The sequence below is a fragment of the Spinacia oleracea genome, chromosome 5 (assembly GCF_020520425.1).
Source record: "Spinacia oleracea cultivar Varoflay chromosome 5, BTI_SOV_V1, whole genome shotgun sequence".
Taxonomy (NCBI): Eukaryota; Viridiplantae; Streptophyta; class Magnoliopsida; order Caryophyllales; family Amaranthaceae; genus Spinacia; species Spinacia oleracea.
This window is the reverse complement of record NC_079491.1, coordinates 8,987,051-9,005,500: the sequence shown is the minus strand read 5'-3', so window position 1 is coordinate 9,005,500 and position 18,450 is coordinate 8,987,051. Positions and strand designations below refer to the sequence as shown.

At 33.3% G+C, this 18,450-nt stretch overlaps 2 protein-coding genes and 1 long non-coding RNA gene across 3 annotated transcripts; all 3 read left to right on the top strand.

The window, feature by feature from the left end:
• The first annotated feature begins 1,211 nt into the window (after nt 1–1,211).
• Nucleotides 1,212–3,534, top strand: LOC110794506 (diphthamide biosynthesis protein 3-like). The gene has a single exon (XM_056829269.1). It carries the CDS (start codon nt 1,435–1,437, stop codon nt 1,681–1,683), a length of 249 nt encoding a protein of 82 aa, XP_056685247.1. The 5' UTR covers nt 1,212–1,434; the 3' UTR covers nt 1,684–3,534.
• A 938-nt stretch (nt 3,535–4,472) lies between these two features.
• Nucleotides 4,473–7,083, top strand: LOC110794475 (putative pentatricopeptide repeat-containing protein At1g68930). The gene has a single exon (XM_021999457.2). It carries the CDS (start codon nt 4,689–4,691, stop codon nt 6,918–6,920), a length of 2,232 nt encoding a protein of 743 aa, XP_021855149.2. The 5' UTR covers nt 4,473–4,688; the 3' UTR covers nt 6,921–7,083.
• A 4,795-nt stretch (nt 7,084–11,878) lies between these two features.
• LOC110785387 (uncharacterized) lies at nt 11,879–13,193 on the top strand. The gene is made up of 3 exons (XR_002532605.2): nt 11,879–12,083; nt 12,181–12,416; nt 12,885–13,193. It is a non-coding gene; the product is annotated as an uncharacterized lncRNA (long non-coding RNA).
• Nucleotides 13,194–18,450: the final 5,257 nt, after the last annotated feature.

The window sequence follows — 18,450 nt, the reverse complement described above, 5'->3', positions numbered from 1 at the left end:
AATTTGGAGAATTAGGAGAATTTTGGAAATTGTGAGAAGTAGAAATAGTCTCAGAATTATTATGTGAATGAGAATGAGATGGAGATGGTTTAAGAAAATCAGGAGTAACGATATCAGATAGAACAGTGAGTTCGGTAGAAGTAGGAAGAAAAAAAAATTGTGGGATATAAAGACGAAGTAGTAGTAGAAGAAGAATGAATAAGATGATATGGAAAATGTTTTTCATAGAAAATGACATCTCTAGACACGACCATCTTGTTTGTCACTAAATTGAACAATTTGTAGCCCTTTTGGCCCGGAGAATAGCCTAAGAAGACACAAGGATTTGCTCTTGGTTCAAATTTTACTCTATGAGATTTTAGAGTAGAGACATAACAAAGGCAACCAAAAACCCGAAGATGATCAAGATTTTCTGATTTTTCATTGAGTATAGCAAAGGAGACTGGAAATCTATGATTTTAAGAGGCATTCTGTTTATGAGGTAAGTAGCAGTGAGGATGCACTCACCCCAAAATTGTAAAGGAACTCTAGATTGAAAGTACAAAGCCCTAGCTGTTTCTAAGAGGTGTCGATGTTTTCGTTCAACTACACCGTTTTGCTGAGGTGTGTCTACACAAGATCTTTGGTGCTCTATGCCTTTAGCTAAGAATATCTTTTTCATATCACCCTCACAAAGTTCTTGAGCATTATCACTTCTAACACAAAGAACGGGAGTACAAACACATGTGCTTAGTGATTTTTATTTTATTTTTTAAAGTCACTATTTTGAATAGATGCATTGAAATAAATCTTACAAAATCAATCATTCCTCTGATTACAACTAAAATTGAGCGAATGGGAAATACATATTTAGAATTCTCAACCCTGTAGTCTATTATGGCTAAAAAACATAGCGATTCACCAATATGAGCAACCCGACAATGAAATCCAAACACAAATATTGAGCACTATTCTAACTTTAATCAATTAATCTAACGTATTATCAAAATTTTATAAGCGACACGGCAAAATAGATAAAAACATCGATAAAGTTTTGACATAGTGATTAAAAGCGGTTAAAATTGAGAGGTTTGGTATTTGGTGTTCGATAGGTTGCAAATCCAAAGACCCTATAGGCTATAAGACATTTGACATGATCGAATATTTGTTTTGGGCACATGATCGAATACTTGTCCTTGTAGTTTTTAACTTGACTTTGAATTTTTGATAAAGTATTCGGTAAAGTGTTGGAGCGCAAAATATAAACCGACTCCAGCCGCCAACATCACCCTCCAAAATAAACCCCAAAATACTTCTTTCTCAAGAACCCTAATTCTGCAACTCTACGCAAACCAAATCAAATTGGGGCAAACCATAAATTCAAACTGCTCATCCAAAAGTTAAACACAACTTCAGCTTAGAGGAAATAGAAACATCGTAGAAGAAGGAAAAGAGATGTCGTACGACGACGTAGAAATCGAAGACATGGAATGGAACGATGAACTCCAGTCGTACACATACCCATGTCCATGCGGCGACCTTTTCCAGATCACAAAGGATGATCTCCGCCTTGGCGAAGAAATTGCTCGTTGTCCAAGTTGCTCTCTTTACATCACTGTCGTTTATAATCTCGAAGATTTTGCTGCTAATAAGACTAATTCCAATTTTCAGCCTCCTAAACAGCAGCCAATCAGCGTTGCTTGAAGAATCTAATCCATAATTAGTAATTTCCTACTTTTAAATTTATTCTATTGAGTAATAGTTTTGATTAATTTATTCGGAAATTTTGTTGTTATTGAGCTTTATTTGGTTTGGGGGGGGGGGGGGGGGGGGGATTTGGTTGGGGGGGATGTATTTTTGATGAATTGGGTTATCGAAAATTGTTCACTGTTTTGTTATCACGACTGAGTTTTTGATAAAGGTTGCTGCTTTACTGGAAGATTGTGCTTAATCTTTTATACAAGTATGTGGAATTTTTTGTTTCTCTTTTGTTTTGTTTTGGTTATTGTTATTGTATATGTTAATATTTTTAAAGCATCATGGCTCGATTTTGATTACATTGTTTCTGAGGGAAGAGAGGGGAAATAAGGGGAAGAAGAAATAATAGTGTGGCTGAGTGTAGTAGTTCAATGACAGTGTGTCTAATTGTCTATTGTCAATGGAGAATCGAGGTTATTGACTTCCCAATTCGCATAGTTTGTATGATGTGTGGCTGTGTGCCAGTTTGGATAAGTTTGGATTCCAAATGCATCAATTCTTGGACTAATTGCTAGTGGTGCTTAATGCATGAAGTGTGATGGAATGGGAATTGAACAAGAATTGAATACTTGATTGGATTAGTTTGGCTTCTTGTGTAGTATGTTATGAGGGTAGGTTTGCGCTAATAGTTGACAGTAATGTTAGTTGATTTGATGAACTGGAGTCTTGAAGAGAATTGTCTTTGCATTGGAGTTGATTCTTTCAGGAGATTACATTGGAGTTGGCTCTTTCTCTCTCGGAATGATTGTTGAATGTAAATTATTGTCTCAGACACTTTCTTAAGAAAGTCACAAAAAACTAAAAGCTCTGTACTACTGTGATAATTAATCTAGGATGACTAGAAAGTTTTCAAAGAATACCGTTACCACCAGTTTGCTATGTCCTTCATTATTCTTCCATATCCATGATGGAGATAATTCTTATTCTTCATTACAATTTGATAAAATGGGTTGACCTTTTTCAAGCCCTTATGTATCAGTTCTTTTATCAAATTGAGGATAACCAATGCCTCACACTGAGGCAAAGCTGCCACGAACGCATCAGCTATAAACTGTTCCTCCTGCTACTGATATTGTATTCCCATTTCCCAACGCCGCTGGAATAAGAATATAGCTTTGCTTCCATGATGCATCAGTTGCTGCTGCAAGGAGTGGATGGATTGAAGTCTTTCGATCTGCTCAAAACAGACTAGTAAAACCCTCCTCGTGTTTCTTTACAGTATTCCAACTTTCTCACTGCCAGTAGCCTTGACTATAAATGGCTTTCCTGTGGACAAATTTCCTTCTGGTGGAGCCAACAAGCCTACAGTCCCGCCATCAGCTAGCTTCCTCTCCATTGGTTCTCCTGTTTTGGAAAATATAGTTCAAGGGTATCAACTACATTTACTGCAGGGGAGTGATTGTATTGGAAACTGGAAAAAAAAAGAAAAAAAAAACCTGAATTCATCCCTGTATCTCAACCTCCATAAAAGCTCGCGTTTCCTGAATGTTATCCTCTTTTTTCCCAATCTGACAGAAGGGGCAATACAACTGAGCTTGTATCATCTTTTTCTAAGGTTGCAATAACATTGTTGATCAGTCTCCAAACAAACACATCGTAAAGATTGGGAGAAAGGGACATTTGAAAGAAGGGCATGGCCGAATTTTACAGAGTATTCTCCTGACATAATATGTTTCTAACTCTAGATTCTTCCATTTTCATTCCATGTTTCTGTATTTGCATTCTTTTAGTGTACAAAATACTTTCAAGCAGCTTTTTGGCAACATAGTGAAATTAAAACACAGTTTCTTCACACAACACTGTCTTCAGGGATTTTACAGTTCCTATATTGCACAGGGTGACTGGTCTTGAAACTTGCCAGTCTGTGACTAGAGGGCAGGGCTACTAAAAGGATGGATTAATGACCAAAAAAAAAATCTATAACTTGTTGGAACTTGTTAGGGTTGTAAATTGAACTTGTGTAAAATCATGTGAATAAAATGAAAATCGCATCTACCTTAATTAGATAAATCTAGATAAGATAATTTCATTTCTATAACTTGTTGGAACTTGTTAGGGTTGTAAATTGAACTTGTGTAAAATCATGTGAATAAAATGAAAATCGCATCTACCTTAATTAGATAAATCTAGATAAGATAATTTCAGGAAAAATAAGAGTTGGTCAAATAAAATTTATAACTAAAATAACTTTTAATAAGTTGTGAAAATTTAGGTAAATAGAATCCATCATAAGTTCCAACTTTAATGAACAACTACTAAATATGTCCGGGTTTTTAAATCTACCTAATAAGTTTAATTTCCTTTGTGAACAACTACGAAGTTATAGAATATGTCCAGTTTTTCGTTTCATAATTGGCAAAAAAAATTATGAGGGAAATAGTTTGGGGGGAGTCGTAGCAATGGGCCTATGAAACGAAAAAGTGGACGGATATTATAATGCAGCTTGTTAGTGCTAACAAAAGAAACGATAGAGTATATTAGGTGCACCCTCTTACATTTTTCCTTCATATAAGGAGAAAATGTGAGGAGATCACCTATAGACATAGAAATACCATTTGGTGCACGGTGCACCCGAGTGCATCTAATAATTTTCAAGGAAACGAGACTTATTATGTAGTTTTTTCATTTTAAAAAAAAGCTAGACCACTAGATATTTGTTCAGAAAAAAAAATACTCCGTAGACAATTAGGTAATGTTTGATAATTATTCTTCCATAGTATAAACAACATTTTATTTTTGTCAATAACTTAACTCAAGAAAGTAGTTGAAAATTCAAAAGAAAATACAAATACCTTTTTTATTGGTACATTAAATAGTATCCTTGCTTAAAGAGTTTAGAGCTCCACGATTAATTTGAAACACATTTTCCTCAAAATCCACGAATTCCAAAAATTGGCTAGAAATGAGAATCCTATAAATACCTTCCCGCCACAATTAACGGTCAAAAAACCATGTCTTCAACTTCCAACTCCTACTGTTTACTCCTTAAAAAATGTTGCGAAACCCTAAATTTAAAACTTGCAAAGAAGCTTCATTGCTTCATCATCAAAACCCAGAAACACCCACATACTTTTCTATCAAACACCCTTATCAGCACATACACTCATTTCGGAAATTTTGTTTATGCACGCCAGGTGTTCGATCAAATGCCTCAACCAAATCCTTTTTCCTGGAACATTTTACTCTCAGCTTACTCTAAGGCTGGCCTTCTTGTTGAAATGCTAGAGTTCTTTGATTCTATTCCTAGCAAAGATGGTATTGCATGGAATGCGTTTATTTCAGGTTATGCAAATTGTGGGAAATACAGTAATGCTGTGAGTGCTTATAAGAATATGTTAGATGAAGGAACTATGAACCTAAATAGGATAACATTTTCGACAATGCTTATATTGGCATCGAATATGGGTTGTGTTGATTTGGGTAGGCAACTTCATGGACAAATTATAAAGTGTGGATTTCTTTCCTATGTGTTTGTGGCTAATCCATTGGTTGATATGTATTCTAAGTTGGGATTTGTACATGATGCACATCGGGTTTTTGAGGAAGCGACAGAAAGGAACTTGGTGATGTACAATACAATGATAGGAGGGTTTTCGCGTCTTGGGATGTTTGAGGAATCGTGGTGTTTGCTTCATAGTATGCCAGATAAAGATTCAATTACATGGACAACTATGATTACAGGATTAACTCAAAATGGGTTTGACAGGGAAGCTGTAATTCTGATGAGAAAGATGAGAAAGGAAGGTTTCTCCATGGACCAATTCACTTTTGGAAGTGTCTTAGCTGCTTGTGGGAGAATGGGACTCTTGAAAGAAGGGAAAGAACTTCATGCTTATATAATTAGAACAGGATTTTTAGAGAGCGTTTTTGTTGGTAGTGCTCTCATTGACATGTATTGCAAGAGTAAGTGCATAAACTATGCAAGGACAGTATTCAGCAGAATGACCCACAAAAATACAGTCTCATGGACCGCGATGTTAGTGGGTTACAGTCAGTGTGGACTATCTGAGGAAGCTATTAAAACTTTCCTCGAAATGAAAAAGAACACTATTGAACCAGATGAAATTACATTAGGAAGTGTTGTTAGCTCGTGTGCTGATTTAGCCTGTTTGGAAGGGGGTTCCCAATTTCATAATCAAGCTTTATTGTCTGGTTTACTATCCTCTGTTGCTGTTTCAAATGCGCTCATTACTTTGTACGGAAGATGTGGAATTATTGAAGATTCCTTGAAATTGTTCACAGAGATGAATGTCAGGGATGAAATCACTTGGACTGCGTTAATTTCTGGGTACGCCCAATTTGGGAAGGCGCGTGAAGCAATGCATTTATTTGAGGAAATGCTTTCTCATGGACTTAAACCTGATGAAGCTACTTTTGTTGGTGTTCTCTCAGCATGTAGCAGAGCGGGTTTAGTAGAGAAAGGAAAGCGGTATTTTGATTTGATGGTGAAAAAACACGGTGTAGTTGCAACTCCTGATCACTATACTTGCATGATAGATCTTTTCAGCCGTGCAGGAAAGTTAGAAGAAGCCAAGAGTTTTATATCTGAAATGCCTTACATACCCGATGCAATTGCTTGGGGTGCAATCCTGAGTTCATGTAGAGTTTATGGTAACATGGAAATTGCAAAATGGGCTGCTGATTCTTTACTCGAACTAGATCCTCAACACCCTGCAGGTTATGTCTTACTTTCCAGTCTCTATGCTGCCGAAGGAAATTGGGAACGTGTTTCTCAGTTGAGGAAAGGAATGAGAGATAAAGGAATAAGGAAGGAGCCTGGTTATAGTTGGATTAAGTTTAAGAATAAAGTACATGTTTTCTCTGCTGATGATCAGTCCAGCCCTTATTTGGACAAGATATATGTTGAACTGGAAAATTTGAACCTAAAAATGATTGAGGCAGGTTATAAACCTGATCTGAAATCTGTTTTTCATGATGTTGAGGATTCTGAAAAGATACGAATACTGAAGCATCATAGTGAGAGACTCGCAATTGTTTTTGGGTTGATGTTTGTACCGCCTGGCCTACCTATACGTGTGGTTAAGAATCTTAGGGTTTGTGGTGATTGCCACGCTGCAACAAAATTCATATCTAAAATTACACAGAGAGACATACTTGTGAGAGATTCTGTTCGGTTTCATTTGTTCAAAAATGGAACTTGTTCGTGTGGAGATTTTTGGTGATTTGTCTTTTGGTGAACAATCTTGACTTCCTGAAGCTCTTTCTCAGTTTTGTGGTTTGTTCAAACTGCTTATGTATAAAACTGTATTAGAGATTGCTTGACTTCCTGAAGCTCTTTCTCTCTAGGAAATGATGGTTGAATACAGAGTCTGAATTATATTCTCACACCTTTTTTGTACAATCACAATACTCGTGCTACTGTCCTTGAGTACCCATATTTTTCTGGTTTCTACAGCAGTTTGTTGCAGGAACATTACAAAGTTCACAAAGAATAGCATTGCTATATCCTGAATAATCCCTCCATATCCAAGATGGAGGTAATTCTTATTCTTCATTGATTGGACCACTTCTTTACAATTTGATAAAATGTTTGACTTCATTGCTTGGACCACTTCTGATTTTGCTGTATTCTTACTCGAGCCCTTCTGTATCAGGTCCTTGATCAGAATGAGGATAGCCAACTACATTTCTTACAGGGGATTGTCTGTATTGGAAACTGAATTAATCCCTACAATCTCGACCTACATGAAAACATTGCAAGCTCGCGTTTCCTGAATATTATCAGCAATTCAGCATATTCTTTTACCAATTTGACAGAAGGGGCGATACAACTTAACTTGTATAGTTATATCCTCTTTTTCTATGGTTGGATTTCAAAGAAATAGCGTGGTTGATCAGCTTACAAACAAACCTGTGAAAGATTGGCAGAAGGGACATTCAAATGAATGGCATAGACGAATTTTACAGATTATTCTCGAATTCTCCTGACATAATATGCTTCCAGATACTAGAGTCTTCCCTTTTTACGGAAGGCTCATGGGTGGTATGATTGAACATAGCTTATTCTTTCAAATACTTTCCTGATCGAAGGTTTATTCCATTATTTCTGTATTTGCATTCCTATCTTCAGGAATCTGACAGTCTTGCAGGAAAGAATTAAGAGTTCCTCTATTGGGCAGAGTGGCTAGTTTTGAGAGTCTTTGAGTTTGTGATTAGGAACAGGACATTAATGGATGACACGAAGATTTGATTTTCAAGAATACTTCTTGTTTCATTTCTGATCTTCACATTGTTGTATACAATTCTGTTCATTTCGGTTTTTATGTAGTGTAACGGACAAGCTGACAATGGCCCATCAGATACTTTGAGCTTCTTACTTGTCTGTCTTTGTAAAGTAACAGATGATTGGATCATTGTGTTATGCAATAAGGTCAGTTGGAAGCAAGCAACCTCTAACCATTAGCAATTAGCAAAGACAGATTTCTGAATTCTGATATTTGCACAATCCACTTGTTTACAGTTTATAAATGCAAGCTTAGCTTCAGGCTTAAGCTTGTTGTCTGGATAGGTCATACCCTTCTCGGACCCTCTTAACTTGAGGCTAAGCCCTACTTTCGACATTCATTTGCTTCAAATAGATCATCGATTCTTCTCCATATTGCAAATTCTTCAACATCGTTGGGCCCTTTCTTTCTGGAACAAACAATGAGTCAAGACTGTTGGCTCTGATACCATAATAAACTCTACTAAGCCAAGTCGAGTCAACATCGGAGGAAAGTCTGACCTCATATAAGTGATAAGGTTTTATCCTCAACCAATGTGGGATGACAAGTCCAGTATTCACATGTGGATTATACTCTTAAATCATAGGTAGAGGGAGCAATAGAACAAGACTCTTACAACTGAAGATAGACAGGTGCGAACGCCCCCACATGTACGAAAAAACTAAATAAAGAACATATCATAGATTGGAGGAAGATATGAATTGAGTTCTCTGAACCACATGTAGATATTAGTTGTAGATAGTAGAGGATGGGAGTGAACCAAAAAGCTAATAATAACACACAAAAGACTATTAATTTGTGTCAATTATGTCGGACTCTAAAAAGACCTCTCACCGAAAGTTATATACTATAGCACATGCCCTTTCATCCTTTATAAGAATCACTATCACACATTTGGATGCTTATAGAATATCCAAATACAAATTGAATGCAAGTATTACAAACATCGGTTAGGAACCCTTTAAAACACCCACCACAGATCTCCAAAAAGATCTTCTCGGATCTTATGGTAACACCATTAAAGTATTAGACGTGTCATCTCGAACTTTCTTAGGTCAACACGAGTTAGATAAACGGTAAAATCAAGGTTGTTAACGACATGTGCATACACTTTTTTTTTTTTTGACAGGAAAGTACACAGAAGTATACACTTGTATAAACCATATGTTTTGGCAAGTTGGTAATGCGGTATAAATGGGGTTAGATCAAAATATGACGTCATTTTTTAGGCCCTTGATCCCAAAAATAAGAATTTTATAGTCGCAATTTACAAGAAATATGAGATTAGGTTGTCATTTACAAAGTGACAAATTTATAAGGTTGTAAGTTGTATATTTGCCCTATAACAATACTAGAAAAATGTAAGGCTAAATGGAACTACTTTGACTATACACTTTTCAAGATTCTAAATATAAATTCAAAAAAACAAATGAATGATTTGATGCCATAGTTGATTTACCAGTTTATGGTTGCAAACTTCGATAGATTAAATAGGTAGGTCATGATCGAATATGTATACAACAATGAGTTTACCCTAGCTTGAAGTCTAGAACTCTCCAATTAAAATTGCGTTTGGCTTTTTGTAGTCGAATTTCTTTGTTTGGCTTTTTGTAATACTCAAATTTTAACAATTATTTTGAATCACGGGAATAATAAATCTCATAATTTAGATTTACAAACATTTCCTCTATTTTTTAAAAAACTTATTTCACATTGACTTGGCACTTTGCCAACTTTAATTATGTGTAAATAGCAAACAATGGTTAAAGTGAAGTGGATGAATAATATTGACATTAAAAAAAAATGGAACAACTAATAAAAAGGGAGGAGTATTTTCCAGTTTAGAACTCATATTACATATTTATTATATTGTATACGTGCAAGGGCTGAATTAGGGGTTGTTGATGGGGTCATAGCCTCTCCCATGATAGGGTTAATAATTAAATACTTTGCATATTAATGCGCATGTCTACCATAACTCAAGTGATTTTTTAGCTTTAAAACTTGTTTTACATTGTTGTAAAATTTGTATGTTAAGTTTTGGTCCCCTAATGTATAATTTATGTTTTTGCCCCTATATATGTAGCAATACAGAATACAAGTATTTATTATAGCATACGATACATTTTATAGAAGTGACACTATAATGTTAGATGGAAATGGATATTGTAACGATGTTACTCCGTAAAAAACAACTTTCCTTAAAAAACCTAAGCCTCCGGTGTTGACATTTTGTAGTGTTAAGTGACCAGACTTCTCATAATCTACTCCTTTCTACGGAATATCTTTTAATAATGACATTTACATTTTGCAAGATCTTCATTGACCATTAATTTTATTTTCTTGTTAGTAAAATTATAAAATAAAAAATGTTTATATCATAAAAATATACGGAGTAAATAACAAGAACACATATTGTAACGGTTTCTCAAATATAATTTCTGGTATCATGCATACTCCGTAATACAGAGTGATAAATAATACACCGTGCTCCGTTTATCTATAAAGGACTAGCTAATTAAATTGTTAAATTTATAAGCCTATACCCTTTAAATAGTTGTAAAATCTTAAAATACGAATAGGAAAAACATTATAGTCTATTATACTAGCAACAAAATGGCTAATTGGTAATACAATTAATTAATTATGAAATGATTAAGAAAAGACAATGGGTAATTTGTTGTTACCCTATCTTCCAAAAAGTTCTAGAAGACGGTGAAAAGCTAAACTTGAGGCTTCTTGTCCCGCGCAAGATAGTTGGGGAACGAGTTTTTAAGGTATCCCATTTATCATTTGACACGTGACTCATGTCTCTATCACTTGGGATTTGTACTTTGCGGCTATATTTTTGACACGTGCACTAATTGCTTCCAGCATTTTCTCCATTAGTCTTTATTGACATTTTTAGAGGATCTAGTTAGGTCAAGGTCTAAGGTCAAAGATTGCAACAAAGTGGGACTCTAGGAAATTTTTTTAAATGATTCAAAAATTCCTTCCAATGTAATTTATGTGTTATTAAACTAAACTTATATGCATAATGGAAAAATTAATGTTTGGAATATTTGATTAGATAAGATATGTTTAGTTCAGCATCAGTACCATAATTGACTTCTGTAAATTTTAAAAAAAGCATACATGATCGAGCTAATATGATTTATAGTTAAGTAATCGATTCATTCGTATTCAATTCATTGAAGAATTGAGCATGGTTAGACGATAACATGACCATATTAAATTTATGAACAAACGACATATCTTGTAAATGAAGAATATTTAGAATTATACTTCGTATTAAACATCACATGCAGTACAAATGAAAAGAAAGGACCCAACGTGACATGTATGCATTATGCCGACTATAAGTTCTTTGCATTATGTATGTATATTCTGTCAAAAAGATTGGATGCAGTGTGCAATGCTATTTTGTATTAATTGTATTTTTTATTATAAATAATGAAAAAAAATTCATTTATTGTGAATCATGTACGTTTTTTTTAAGGGGTTATTTTGAATCATGTACGTAGTACGGACTACGGAGTATAACTTAACGTACTTGTTCAGAGTTATACTTCGTATATTCTTTCTAGAGCATGATGCATGATGCACTACTACAAAAAGTAGCTAAGAAACCATTAATAAGAAACCTTTTAAGACACTTTATAGGTCTCTTATGTATAGAAACCATACTATTTTAAAACATGGTATCTTAGAAAATTAATAAGATACCAAATGTTAAAAAAAATATGGTATCTTAGATAAATATAAATATTTTTTTTAATAATTGAATGAAAAGTGGATCAAAGAAACCACATCTAAATGAAAAGTGGTATCCGTTTTTTTATACAAATGTTGTGAACTCCGTATAAATAATCTGACACAAATTGAAATAAATCTAAAAATAAAAAATAAAAAAAATCAGAAACTAATTATTAAACGTGGTAGCATCGAGAGTCCATCAAAGTAGGGTTTCGTATTCTTCATCTTTCTCTCACTCCCTCCTCCTTGCCGCCTCTGTTATCTTAATTTTCATTTTATTTTTTATTTTTTTTGACATGCCGCCTCTATTATTGCTGGAAGCAACACTCAACAATGGCGGAACATGTAATCTTTTAACCTTATTTCTTCCACTTATTTACTTATTTATTAATTGACCGCAATTTATCCTTAAGTTTATATTACCTTTTCTTTTGGGTACAAGGTGAGGTCATCAGACATGGAGAAAATCGCACAAAAGCTAGAACAACTTGAGCAAACTATGAGGAATGTTAGAGAGGATGATCTTTCTCAATTAGCTTATGCGACGGTTCAATATAATGCTTCAGATTTGTCTACTTGACTTGAATCTATGCTTTATGAGTTAAATCCATTGTCAACTACTTTCGATCCGGCGAATCCGATACTACTGCCTTCTATTGGGTTATTATGATGGAGGAGGTAAGCTAGCTTAATAACCAAATGCATCTCAATTTTATGTTAAAAGGAGATTCAATTGAACGAACAACTCCAATCGGGGCCTGATTTTGTAATTAGAAAATGAAAATGCTTTTCTTTCTGCGCAAGATTGGTTTAAAATTTTTCAAATTTACTTTTTTTTTTTTTATATTTGTAGAATATTGCAACCTTGAAGTAAATTGGGATGTTTCCTTTAATTTTGATGGTGGTTTTACGTGATTGATTTAGAGTTGATTTATTGTTTTCTTTAAAATCTTATTTATGTTTAGTTATTTCTTTTATTAATTAATTTGAGAACTTATTTCTGGACATATGATTTGGTTAAATAATTCAGTGGGTAAATGTTTGAACAATTGTGAAACGTGAGATACAGTTGTCTATATTCCTTTCCTCCTTCATTGATTATATCTGATGGATTAACTAGGTTATCTTTGTTTTAACGTCATACAGGTAGGAGATTACAGACACAACCACACAGGGGGCAGTGTAATAGTGCAGCACACACCGCAATGTCACATACTCACATCCTCTAAAGGAGAGAGAAAACCAAAGGGATACAATCCGTTAAGAACACATTTAGGATTATTCAAACTCAGATACAGAGTAGTCATATACTTCTGTATTTTTGAGATGGATATATAATGTTTTTAATTATATTTTCAATTATTGATCATATTAAATTACTTGGTACTCATTAATTTTGTAGACTAAGAACTTTAGATGAAATGAATGAAGAATATTAGGAATTGATTTGTATAATTGTATTGTACGCTTTTCCATTTTGATAGAATTAATTTTACTATGACGGTTTAAGCGTAGACCATGGGCAGTTTACAAGGAAAGATAACTTCCAAAAATTATATTATAAAAAAATTAAAAAAATTAACGATCAAAGAGACCACACTACTTACATATGTGATTTCTTTGATTCCAACAAACATACCATTTTACTTAAGAAAAGTGGTTTCTTTGCCTTAATAATGTTTGAAAATTAAATGAGTATAAGAAACCATGTTTCTTAAAAGTCTGGTTTTTCTGTTCATTCTAACAAACCACACTCAAAGTATGGTTTCTTATGCAAAGAAACCATTGAGATATAAACCATACTATTTTTGGTCTCTTAGGCCTATTTAGTATGGTTTCTTAGCCACTTTTTGTAGTAGTGATGCATGATGTATGATGCATTATGCATATCGTGCTTTATTTTGCTTAAGTGTATAGGATTTAATTTGCGACTAATGATAACTTCAAAATGAAAACGGTATATTGTTTTTTTTTGTTGTTGGTGAAAAGATCGGGGATTATTCTTGCGTGGACCTGGTCCACAATAATATTAGTGTGGACCCAAAACCAATAATTTTCTCTAGCACCTTTTTTATATACATAGTGACCTTTATTGTTCATATAACTCCTTTAATTAATTAAACACCAAATTTTTTAGATATAGTAACTATTTTTTGTATCATAGTAACCTATATTTTTAAAAGTTAATGTGACTTTAAATCATACTTCCTCCGTCTTTTAATACTCGTAACGTTTGTTAGTTTCACGCATGCCAATGCACAACTTTGATCATTTATATCTTAAATTCTCTTTATGCAAAAATTATAAAAAGTTGATATTTTGAAAATACACATTGAGACGAATCTAACAAGATCCCACATGACTATGTTTTATCTTATATAAAAAACACTACGAATAGTCAAAGTAGATTATATGAATAGTGTCAAAAGTCCAAACGTTGCGAGTATTAAAAGACGGAGGAAGTATTATTCAAGCGCAACATGTATTAACTATATACACCAATTTGATTTTTTTTCTTCATAATAATCATAACAAACATGCCAAAATAAATTAGGAACAAGGGTATTAACCTTCTTTTAGACATGGTCCACACTAAGTTAGTGTGGACCAAGTCCATTTAAGAATCGGTGAAAGATCGGTATACATTGTAGAGGTTGGCGTAGCGGCAGCCTGTGAGGTATTTCATAATACCTCACAGGGGTATTTTCGTAAATTTACACAAATATCAAGCAAATTAGGAATATGACAAAATGAGTAGGACAATAGGAAAAGGACAAAATTAATAAATAAAAGAGAAGAGAATGACAGAAAAAGAGGAGAGAGAAAGTGATATGAAATATCATTTCTCTTTTACAATGTACCATTCTTTAAAAAACAAGTACCATTTTCTTTTAAAATATACCATTCTTTAAAAAACAAGTACTCCCTCCGTCCCATAATATAGTGCCCGTTTGACCAAAATCACGGTTATTAAGGTTAAGGATAACATTGATAATAAAAACAATAATGATTTGTACTTTCAAGATAAAGTACATGTTAGTTGGCAAAAATGGAGAGATAAATTATAGATTAAAGGTGTGTACATAATAAATAGGCCTAAAAGGACAAAAATCAAGCACATGGGTTGAATAAAAGTCAAAAAGTACAATTTTCAAAGTAAAAATTAATGGTTTAAAATAGAAATAGGCACATCATTTAGGGACACCATTTTAGGAAAACAAGCACTATATTATGGGACGGAGGGAGTACCATTTTTTAACAAAACACCATTTGTTTTTTACAAAATGCCATTCTTACTTAAAAAATACCATTTCATTTCATTTTTTGTACCATTACATGCATCATTTGTTCGATCCATAATCGATCCAAAAAAATATGACAGCAAGCAGTTTTGTTTTTTCTCTATTTTGTCTCTTTGTTGGTGTTATGTTTTTGGTGATACATCACAACATGGGATTTTTACTTCCTCATACATTGTAACCATAGTGGCCATGATATTAGGATGGTTTCTTTTTCTTTCTGGTTTTTGTAGAGGAAAATTAGGACGTTTATTTTGTTAGTTGGGTGGTAATGTTTTGCTATAAATATAGTGTCAAAATGATTGGGCATTGTCGATAGATGTATAGTACGAATGTACCATACTGCCACTTGCGCCCCAACAAAATAATGTGGATGTTTTGATCCAACAATGGTTGTGTTTAGAATTTTAGATAAGGTCAGGGATGGAGGATGATTATAAAAAATAAAAAGTTGAAGATGAGAAGATAAGTTTTTTTAACAATAAATGATACTGTTTCCTTTGTTTTAATGAAAAAACTTTTTAGTAGAAAATTTAAAGAAAAATTCAATTGTAAAATAGTTTTTCTTTCTTTGTTTTGAAGAAACGGAATGTAACCTAGAGAGTAGAGTGGGCAAATGTTTGCGTTCCTTATGCACAAAAGGAAAAGTGTTATCTCTCTTGGGATAGTTTTTTTCTCCACTGAAAAAGTAGTTTTCAACCCCTTAACAAAACAAGTAAATAAAAATAGGAAAATTAAGTTTTTCGAAAATGTTTTTCGAACTTAAAATAAATAGAGCCTACGTATAAACCGAAGTGGACATGTTAATTTTTTTTTTTTTTTTTGTGTACCATCCGGTTCACTCTTAAGGATAATCCGGATTCGTGACGAGTTATGAATAGATAGGTTCCACTCTCCTCCCAATTGTTGCTGCGGGGGGACATGTTAATTATTTTGATGCATCGAGGATGCTAACATCATTTATTATTATTTATATTTTGAGTGAGAAAGCCAATGAGGCCTATCCTAGATTGCCAAGTTTTCTACCAAGGATTGGGAAGAGCTTTTTCATAAACAATGCAAAATGAGGTGGGTGAGATATCATACGAAGTACTATTACTTAGTGGAGAAGCTTCTAATTAATGGAGTTTAAATCTTGAGCAATCATCTTCACAAGATAGTAGTGGACCAATAATGTTCTTTTTCAAGTATTAAAGTTTTCATCTATTCTGTAATATGTTAATAGAATGAGATTTAAAATCATACTTCGTATCAGAATAGACCAAGCCAAAAAAAAATAAAAAAAATCATATCAGATAAAGTGAGGTGAACAAAACCTAATATAACTTCAGAATTTTGTTACTTCGTATGTTGTATCAAACCAAATTTATATTGAGATCAGACAACACGCATGCCAGACAAGACCATGGCCGACTCTAGCTAAGATATACTTCCTCCGTTCTTATTTATATGACACGATTGGATTTTCGACACAATTCACACAAGCTCATATGACTTGTTTTTGTAATTTATACTTACCAAAAAAAACATAGTCGTGTGGGTCTTATTAGATTCGTCTCAATAAATACTTTTTAAATATCAATTTTATAATTTTTTCTTATCCATAATGAAAGATAGGATAAATTTTTTATACCACATATAAAAATCAAAAAATTATTTTTTTACCACCTAAAAAACTAAAACTTGTATTTTACCACCTAAAAATAAAATAAAACTTGTTTTTCACCACCTGAAAATTAAAAAATAGATGGAATCTTGATGCGAGCTACTCATTCAATTTCCCTCCATTTTTTACACTCCCTTTATGATTTTCTTTAACTCCTTCACCCTCCTCTCTTTTTTGTCATTGAATTTGTCAATTTTGTGAATTAGTGGATGAAAATTATGTGAATTCATGAAAAATGAGAAAGCGTGGGAATAGAAAGAAGTTAAATATATGACATTGGGACGAATGGAAAATATCAGAGATATTACCGCTATTATGCCCACCCACATAATTGTTTCATCTATTTTTCCATTTTCAAGTGGTAAAAACAAGTTTTAAGTTATTTTTAAGTGGTAAAATACAAGTTTTAAGTTATTTTTAAGTGGTAACATACAAGTTATATTTTTTTAAGTGGTAAAAAACAAATTATCTTTAATGATATTAATGTTTGAAATCGTACGTTGATAAACATGGCTAAATAATTGTATCGATTCATGTCATGATATGTGGCTTAGTTTCACTGCTGGCCGCCACCAACCTACCGCACCCTCCTCCTTTATCCGGGCTTGGGTCCGACAGTGAATGCCGCATACGCAACACTCACAGGCGGAGTTATGGCTAAATAATTGTGTCCTTTAACAAAACAAACACACAGAGTAGTTTTTGTAACACATGAAAATGAAAATTGGTTCATGCTCGTACATCTAAATTTAACCATGAAGCAGCTCAAGTAATTGAGTGGTTCGAGGTGAGATATTCTTATCCTATTTGACAGCCATTGACCTATAAATGCAGCTGCAATAGGCCACACTAATTTCAGTCCTTTTTGACATCCAATCAATGCCTTGGATAGCTCCGAAAAGATTCATTGGATAACATATGGACCCACCTTTTTTTGTTTGTTTCATACGGAATAATTACAAGTTTTACAACTATGTCAAAAATCAAAAGTCATGTCAAAATTCAATTACTGTTAAATTCTCAGTAAATACTCATAAAAATGTTTGCAATCAATGTTTGTAATCAATACTGAGTACAGTATTTGTTTTTGAAAGAAAAGAGGAGTTCTTACTTATAAAAAGTGGAGTACCTCACAAATCAACTTATATTTTATTGACTTTAAGATAGATGTAAAAGTACAATATTTGTACGAGTACATGACAACTTAATACCAAATTCATAGTGTAATTATTGACAATATTTGTGGTCACATTTTGCATGTTAAATTCATATTAACACCATATAAAGGTATAACTAATAAAGCTTGGATTAATTAGCCACCCTTATGAGTATGACGGTATGAGTCATGATTATAGGGCGAAAGGTCCAACCAACCAACCAACTACAAGTTAGGTTCTTACCAAACACATTATAAGTGAATTTTCCTTATCCACACTCATCAGTTGTTCTGTTGATTTGTTGTGATACTTCATAGTCAAGAGATCCTTTTAATTTTTGAAGAAGTTTATTAATTTTTTAGGATATGACTTTTAACGATTCACAACAAAATAGCGAAAGACAATCCAAACTTGCTCCTTAAAATTAAGACTATTAATATGATGAAATAAATACAAATATTCAAAATAACAGGTAAAATCAGATTATTGCAATATAAGTAAACGATCAATCATACTTCATATTCACACATAGATGCATACAGATATGAGATGAGAAACATTTTTATCCACTAGTAAATACAAGTAGTAAA

Bases quoted from the DNA above. Each gene is read 5' to 3' on its own strand.
- LOC110794506 (XM_056829269.1), top strand. From the start codon at position 1,435: ATGTCGTACGACGACGTAGAAATCGAAGACATGGAATGGAACGATGAA.
- LOC110794475 (XM_021999457.2), top strand. From the start codon at position 4,689: ATGTCTTCAACTTCCAACTCCTACTGTTTACTCCTTAAAAAATGTTGC.